Below are 8,776 nucleotides of genomic sequence, written 5' to 3'. Positions count from 1 at the left end.
ACGTGCAACAGTCATGAAATTCAGAATGTGTGTACATAAAAAACCCCAAAGTTTATCTGTTTAAACATCAAGTATCTTTCTTTTGTGTTTTATTTAATTGAATATATACTGAAAAGGATTTGCAAAGCACTGTATTCTGTTTTTATTCACATTTTAAATCATGTCCCAACCGGGGACATGGAATTGGAGTTTGTATAACACTGAAGAGACATGTTTGAGGCATCAAATAATAGAAGCACATAACCTAAAAATAGTTTAATTTGTAAAAGACTTTCCAAATGTCATGTTCATTCAAAGTCAAGAGCACTTCAAAGTAAGAAACATTTAGCATCAGATACTGTTGTTTTATAAGAGTTTATATTAACACTTAGTGAGCATTACAAAAAATGCAATCATCTTTTCAGAACACATCTGAAAGTGGATTATAAAGCTAAGTAAGACTAGGCTTCTTATTTCAGCTCAATTTTCTTGTCCTAGTAAACATTAAAAAGTTACAATATATTGTTTTATCCTTGTGGCTGACTCTTTAGATGTCCATTTCAAACTGGGCGTCTTCTGTAAAAGACAAAAAAACAAAAACAGAAAAAAAAATTGCATTACAGTAAGAAATATTAAAAATGTAAACAGAGCTTTGCAGAACAACTCTCATGATCTTATTTTACAAAAATGCTCACCTGCAATGTCCTCCATGTGCAAGTCGTGGATGGTGTTATTGCCGGGTGTTTGTTCAGGCTGGTTCGTGCTGCTGGAGGAGTCTGGTTTCAGGGGCCTGGTGACTCCTGGGATGTCTGGCAGTTTTGGAGGCGTGCGAGTCAGAGGAGATGTTCGACATTGCAGGAGGAACTTCCTGTCATAGATTATTCTAGTACCTGCAAAAAGAAAATTTACCTTTGTTTATATTTCACAAAGCCAAACAGTCAGGTAATCAATAGCAGCAGGGGTGTTTGAATCCTGCATTACATTTTATGGACAACAGTTTGGCTTCTCTTCTCTAAAGCAGGTGATGTGTCTCATTACTTAAACAAGAAGTCTATAAGCTATGTTTGAGCCTCAAAATTTTTTCTTTTTGAAATAAAATAAAAAATCAGCCATCTCTTAACATAAAACACCTTAAATGAAAAAAATATTAAATAGAATTTCTTACAGCGAAAAGAGTAATTTGTAATACAATAAAATAAAATAAATAAAAACATCTGCAGCGTCTTACAGAACTACATACTTTTTCTCCATTAGAGGAGTCTTACAGTAGTTTTCTTGAAACTGACTTAACTTTAGTCATGTCCATGCATGCCCATGACCAATGGCCTATTTATTTTTTTCTAGTCCCTATCAGTGACTTACGCACACCTACTCTGACCTCATTCTGTTTTATCTGTGAAAATGTGTCCCATCTGGTGATGTTACAGGACACAGTATCAGCTGAAACTGACATGTGCACTGTGTGTCACCATTCTCATCACTGCAGAGAGAAAATTTTTGTCAATTAAAAAGTCAAGTTTTTAATTGTGTCAGTAATATAAAGGACACTGGTTTTACAACTTACTGGCTGTCTTTATTATTATATCCTTGTTTATGCCAATTTTGTTGATTAGTTTCTTTCAGCACATATAGTATACATCCATACAAATAATTTTTATTTAGTTTTTTTTTTCTTTTCAAAAGAATAATAAAGACTGTGGTGAGGGAGAATATGAACTTCCGTGTGCCCATACGAAATTCAGTGTTACATATTTTATTCTTTAATTCAGCTATTTCACTTTTATTTTAATCAGTGAACTTACATCTTGTCAACAAGTGGCTGCAGCTCAACAACAGCTTGCTGTAATATCAAGACTATAAATAGGATCTGACTGTGAACAAGTCTATATTTAAAAATAAGGTCATTGATTTTACAGGCTACAGCCACTGAAACAAGAAGGCTGCTTTATATCATTAAAATTATTTAGATTTCAGCTCTTTAACATAAAAGTCTTTTATTATGCTATTAACATGGCCATCATCTTCTGAATCTTTAAAGGTAAGGCCGCAGAAAACACCCAAAATTCTTCTAGATGAAAAACAGGAATTCTATCTTAAGGTCCAGAACATGGCAGTGTTCAAATATTCTTCAACTCTGTTCACTGGAAGTCTACGGCCTTTAAAAACACTATCAAACATTAACGGGACAACAACGCGGTAGACTAAACCTGGAGTCAGGTTCAAGACATAATCAATGAAAAGATATCATTAAATGTATTTCAAAAGGCTAAAAAATATGTGCAATCTATAGCTTAGCTCAACTGCCTCTCCATTACTCTACTTTGGTGTATACAGGCTACTTTGGGTTACAACAGTACCTCATGTCCATTACGTTTTTTTTAAACTCCACAACAACTCTACTGTCACTTGCTCAATCTCCTTACGTCTGCCTTCAATTTACTAACGCTAGACTTTCCAGAGTTAAGAATCCAACTAGTGCTTTCTACCGTCGTAGGACGAACTATTTTACACTCGTTGTGAATCGGAGCACTCTGCGATGACCCCGCAGACAGTTACCTCCTGGTGTAGTGCTGAACAGAGTCCCTCCGGGAGTCGTTGAGTAGTCCTGGGGCATGTGGGCAGCATCGTGGATAGTGACCCGTCTAACAGCTGGAATTTCCCGGCTTCTTGAGGCCTGACCTCCCGCTGACATCTCTAACAACACTACTGGTGGCTCAGTGGAACCAGCGGGGAACTTAAAGTGTGGCTGGACACCCAGTAACTACAGTCAGAGGTCCACAAAGGTACCTCGAGCCTCCACGTGCTCTGAGCACATCCAAAACAACCCTACGACTTCCTTCAAAAACACCACATGGAACGGAGGGCTGTGATTGGCTGAAAACAGGGGGCGTCACACGATCTGGGAGTTGTAGTTTTTCTGGTTTGGGGCTGGCTCTAGTTCTAATATACACTCTGGAGCTTGGGCGAATAGATCAAATGTCGTCACATTTTTGTTTGCTTTTTGATTATTTTGACTGTGTTCATGCACAAATTTCCGAGGATAAGATAGAATTTCGAAATTTTAATCTCACACCCTGTGACGAGTCAATAATACGCTCTATCATGACCAAAAATGCCTCAGTGTTACCCATTTAAACCACATGTTTTGATCCCCTGCCACCGCAGTAAAAACACGATTTTCTTATATTAGACATTCATTCTGGACTCTTTGCTGCAGCTTTGCAGTTTGTCCTGTTTATCACGAAATCTCAGCCATTTCCCCATATTTGGCATGAGGGGGAATTAAATGCTTTTTCCTGGTTTCCTGTAGCGGCACTATTGTTTATTAAAAAAAAAAAAAAAAAAAAAAAAAAAAAAAAACCAGCAACGACAACGCATAATATTAAAGTCATTGCTCACACTCAAGGCTGTGATAATACCATTCAAGCAAATCCAATTTGCATGTAGCAAATGAAAAATATTTCATTTTTTGGGTTTTCTCAATAACAAACATCAGGGTATTTTGCACTTAAACTGGCATTGAGAAGGTTACATTTATAAAAAATGATACTTGAGATCAGGTCTCATCTTGATTATACAAGACATGTTTAAAATTTGAAGTATTTTATAGTTTTTTATTTATTGCATCCATTTTTGGTCATAAACACTGGCATGTCAAAATTTACTAAAAACTAAAAACAAAAAAATGAATGAACATTAATCAAAGTTGTTGCTCATTGTTAACATACCCAAGGCTGCGCTAATAATCCTCAAAGGATCTGAAATATATATATATATATTTTTTGTATTTTTTACATTACAAATATCAGAGTTGTTTGCCCTTAACTTTACCTACTGTGGCTAAAAATGGCGATTTGGACATATTTTGTTATTCTGGCTGTAAAAAAGTCAGGAAATGCCCTAAGTCTGAGAGCTTTGGTCCCTTTTCCCAGAAGTACTTGAATTTGACTTTTCAACATCTGGTTAATGATTATTGCACATTATATGGAATTGCCAGCAGTTTAGAAGAAAAACACAAAAACAGAGTTGTTTTTGATGGCTTTTATGAGAAGAAATGTTGTTATTGCTCATGAAGTTTTGATTGGACATTTGAAATGTGAACCTATACATGTTTAGAATAATCACCAGTCATTTTTTGAGTCTAGGACTCTGGGTGTGCAAAAGAGAACTATACTAAACCTCAGTTTAGAAGATGCATCCTTCAGACCACTGTCCTCCTCTATGAACCGTAGTGGCTGTTTTACCGTTCTTGATGGTCTCCCCGGCATTATAAATGTGTGTAATAAAACACAGACACACAGACACAAATGCCACTATCTAACGCTATTTTTAGAAAACAAAACACCACTCTCGCTCTCTTTTTACTCTCTTCCTTCACTCTCCTTTCTCACTGGTCTTCTGCAAAGTTGACCTTGTCGCGGTTTGACATTACTGTAATATATATACCACACATCATATATTGCTGGAAAGCACAGATTCTCAGTATTCTCTGACAGATTCTCTGTCAGCATTGGAATTTTTTAAATTGAGCAAACTTTCGAGGAGTAATGGTGCTGAGAATCTGTATAGTTGTCTCTCCAAACTTCTGGTGTATTGTTTTGAATGCCCACATTATATGGTTGCGAGTACCATAATGAACCATATATGTACGCATGCCCACAATTCTTAGCTTTCCAACACTGTTGGAATTTTTCAAATCAGACAAACTTTGACAGAGTTACGGTAATAAAACTCCAGACATATAGAACAGATCACCGGTGCTCCCTCAGTAGGTAAAGGGTTAAACTGGCACTGAAAGAAACCCCAAGAATGAATTAAATTTTGATTTCAGGTTAGATTTGATCAAAAATTAATGCAAACAGAGTGGAAGCATTTTTCTAATCATGTTTAGTATTTTCATTGTAATATATGTATGCTATTGATCATGAACACATTCAGTGTAACAATTTCTTTAGCAGCATCTCAGGGTTAAATAAGAAATATTTTGAAATGGTTAAAAAGTTTAAATATGGTTAAAGCAAACAAATCAACTCTAACATATTTGTGATAAGCCTCTAAATATTCGAGGGATCTTATTTTGTGGAAAAAAAATCACAAGGCAACCTGATCTATGAATGCTTCCAAAATATAACAAAACACTGGCTTCAAAATTATTCTGCAATATTTTTCTCTGATTTTCCTAGTCGATGCAAATGACAGTATAATTTCCAAGTCAACAACTGTTAGAGCATAATTCAAATTTCATTGAACAAACCCCAAAATGATTTTTTTTTTTTTTAAATGAAAACACTCAAAATGCACTGCTCCAAATTATTATGCACAACAGAGTTTCAAAACATTTTATAGGTTGTAAAGAACTGTATACAGTCATTTGTTGAATTTGCAGTATTAGGAGGTCATATTTACTTAAATCAAAAGCTATTTCAATCAAAACCATCTTAACAGGCCAAGTTACATGTTCACATAGAACCGCTTCTTTGATATCACATTCACAATTCTTCTGCGAGTTATTGGAGTTTTCGCTGGAATTTCTTTGCAAGATTTAAGAATAGCCTCCCAGAGCTGCTGTTTTGATGTGAACTGCCTCCCACCTAACCATGCAAAGCAGATGGATACACCCGTTTCCATGTTTCTCATTGGTTAATCCATCTCGCAAAGCTCCTGTCTGAACAGTTTGTGCCTGGTTAGAAAGCGACAGGCCCAATCAGGGTCAAGGGGGGGTACTTTCGGGCACGGCAGAATCATGATGTAAGCAAGCAGCAACAAGAAGCCGATGCAATCATGGCGGAAGAGATTAGCGTGGATGCTGCTAAAGCACCAGTTTTATCAGAACTTGATGACACTTCTTTGTTAAAAGAACAAAGAACAGCAGTGAGTTGGGTTTTTTTTCAACAATGACAAAAGTCATGTACTGACATGTCTACAGTCGCCATGATTTGTGTTATGCAGTTCTCTATGGAGTTTATGGAGTTTACTCCTTCAGTAGGAGAGCTACTGAAGCAGCTTGGTAGCAAGCTCGCCATGTTGTAGGGTTGGTTGACATGCCTTTGCAACATTGCGTGGACATCAGGGACAGTGCCCCTGGACTGGCAGACTGGGGTGGTGGTCCCCCTCTTTAAGAAGGGGGACCGGAGGGTGTGTTCCAATTATAGGGGGATCACACTTCTCAGCCTCCCCGGTAAGGTCTATTCAGGGGTCCTGGAGAGGAGGGTCCGTCGGATAGTCGATCCTCAGATCCAGGAGGAGCAATGTGGTTTTCGTCCTGGTCGTGGAACAGTGGACCAGCTCTACACTCTCGGTAGGGTCCTAGAGGGTGCATGGGAGTTTGCCCAACCAGTCTACATGTGTTTTGTGGACCTGGAGAAGGCATTCGACCGTGTCCCTTGGGGAATCCTGTGGAGGGTGCTCCGGGAATATGGGGTACCGGACCCCCTGATAAGGGCGGTTCGGTCCCTGTACGACTGGTGTCAGAGCTTGGTCCGCATTGCTGGAAGTAAGTCGGACTCGTTTCCGGTGCAGGTTGGACTCCGCCAGGGCTGCCCTTTATCACCGGTTCTGTTCATAACTTTCATGGACAGAATTTCTAGGCGTAGCCAGGGCAATGAGGGCGTCCGGTTTGGTGGCCTCAGGATTGGGTCTCTGCTTTTTGCAGATGATGTGGTTCTGTTGGCTTCATCAGGCCGTGACCTTCAGCTCTCACTCCAATGGTTCGCAACCGAGTGTGAAGCAGCTGGGATGAGAATCAGTACCTCCAAATCTGAGGTCATGGTCCTCAGTCAGAAAAGGGTGAAATGCCCTCTCCGGGTTGAGAATGAGACCCTGCCCCAAGTGGAGGAGTTCAAGTATCTTGGGGTCTTGTTTACGAGTGAGGGAAGAATGGAGCGAAAGATTGACAGGTGGATCGGCGCGGCGTCTGCAGTGATGCGGTCTCTGCACCGGTCTGTCGTGGTAAAGAAAGAGCTGAGTCGAAAGGCGAAGCTCTCGATTTACCGGTCGATCTACGTTCCCACCCTCACCTATGGTCATGAGCTGTGGGTCATGACCGAAAGAACAAGATCACGGATACAGGCAGCTGAAATGAGTTTCCTTCGCAGGGTGTCTGGGCTCTCCCTTAGAGATAGGGTGAGAAGCTCGGCCATTCGGGAGAGACTCGGAGTAGAGCCGCTGCTCCTCCGCGTTGAGAGGAGCCAGATGAGGTGGCTCGGGCATCTGGTCCAGATGCCTCCTGGACGCCTCCCGGATGAGGTGTTCCAGGCAAGTCCCACTGGGAGGAGACCCCGGGGAAGACCTAGGACACGTTGGAGAGACTATGTCGCTTGGCTGGCCTGGGAACGCCTTGGGATCCCCAGGAAGAGCTGGACGAAGTGGCTGGGGAGAGGGAAGTCTGGGTCTCCCTGCTTAGGCTGCTGCCCCTGCGACCCGATCTCAGATCAGCGGAAGAAGATGGATGGATGAGGCTCAGCCCTTTCCCAAACACTGCTTATGAGTGGTTCACCAGATGGATGTGTGAAGCAAATCCATCTGGTGTGCCAGGTTACCTCCCACCCTCATAGATCTTATGCTTGAGGATGCTCCAAAGGTTCTCAATAGGGTTGAGGTCAGGGGAGGATGGGGGCAACACCATGAGTTTCTCTCCTTTTATGCCCATAGCAGCCAATGACAGCGAGGTATTCTTTGCAGCATGAGATGGTGCATTGTCATGCATGAAGATAATTTTGCTATGGAAGGCACGGTTCTTCTTTTTGTACCATGGAAAAAAGTGGTCAGAAACTACATACTTTGCTGAGGTCAGTTTCACACCTTCAGGGACCCTAAAGGGGCCTACCAGCTCTCTCCCTGTGATTCCAGCCTAAAACATGACTCCCCATCCTCCTTGCTGACGTCACAGCCTTGTTGGGCCATGGTGGTCATCCACCAACCATCCACTACTCCTCTATCTGGACCATCCCAGGTTGCATGGCACTCATCAGTGAACAACACTGTTTGAAAATGAGTCTTCATGTATTTCTAGGGCCATTGTAACTGTTTCTGCTTGTGAGCATTGGTTAGGGGTGGCCAAATAGTAGGTTTACGCACGACTGCAAGCCTCTGGAGGATCCTACACCTTGAGGTTCATAAGATTCCAGAGGCACCAGCAGCTTAAAATACCTATTGCTGCTTTGTAATGGCATTTTAGCAGCAGCTCACTTAATCCAATGAATTTGTCTGGCAGAAACCTTCCTCATTATGCCTTTATCTGCACGAACCCCACTGTGCTCTGAATCAGCCACAACTTTCATCACGGTACGATAATCACGCTTAGGTTTTCGTGAAATATCTAATGTTTTCATAACTTGTCCAAGGCATTGCACTATTCAACGCTTTTCAGCAGCAGAGAGATCCTTTTTCTTTCACATATTGTTTGAAACCTGTGGCCTGCTTTATAATGTGGAACGTCCTTCTTAGGTAGTTTTCTTTATTTGGGCTCACCAGGCAAACTAATTATCACAGGTGTCTGAGATTGATTTCAGTGATCTAAAGAGCCCTGAGACACAATACCATCAATGAGTTTCATTGAAAAACAACAAATTGAATGTTTATGACACTAAAATCCAATCTGCATGTTAATTGGAATGTGGTGTAAAACATATTTTCTTACTTCTTCAAGAAATTAATAACTGTTAATGGTTAACAAAAACATGAATGTATTTTGGATACATGAAATAGCACAAAGAATAAAAATAATAAAACATATTTATAAAAAGAAAAAACAGTATCAATTTCAACAAAATATGACACAGCACATATGTCACATCTT

General features: G+C 40.4%; 1 protein-coding gene across 1 annotated transcript; it reads right to left on the bottom strand.

Annotated features, from left to right (window-relative positions):
* Positions 1-240: 240 nt before the first annotated feature.
* LOC121525249 (eukaryotic translation initiation factor 4E-binding protein 1-like) lies at positions 241-2,807 on the bottom strand. The gene is made up of 3 exons (XM_041811134.1): positions 2,536-2,807; positions 675-869; positions 241-555 (listed from the first exon to the last, which is right to left on the bottom strand). The coding sequence occupies exons 1-3, from the start codon at positions 2,669-2,671 to the stop codon at positions 527-529; spliced, it is 360 nt and encodes a 119-aa protein (XP_041667068.1). The 5' UTR covers positions 2,672-2,807; the 3' UTR covers positions 241-526.
* Between the last annotated feature and the right edge of the window lie 5,969 nt (positions 2,808-8,776).

This window comes from Cheilinus undulatus, linkage group 17 (genome assembly GCF_018320785.1).
Source record: "Cheilinus undulatus linkage group 17, ASM1832078v1, whole genome shotgun sequence".
In the NCBI taxonomy this organism is placed as follows: Eukaryota; Metazoa; Chordata; class Actinopteri; order Labriformes; family Labridae; genus Cheilinus; species Cheilinus undulatus.
This window is presented reverse-complemented; position numbering and strand designations above follow the sequence as displayed.

Excerpts from the sequence above, each read along its gene's own strand:
- LOC121525249 (XM_041811134.1), bottom strand. The coding sequence starts at position 2,671 with ATGTCAGCGGGAGGTCAGGCCTCAAGAAGCCGGGAAATTCCAGCTGTT. Across the intron at positions 870-2,535 it reads GTTCAGCACTACACCAGGAG|GTACTAGAATAATCTATGAC; the intron begins GTAACTGTCTGC and ends TTCTTTTTGCAG. Across the intron at positions 556-674 it reads GCACATGGAGGACATTGCAG|AAGACGCCCAGTTTGAAATG; the intron begins GTGAGCATTTTT and ends TGTCTTTTACAG.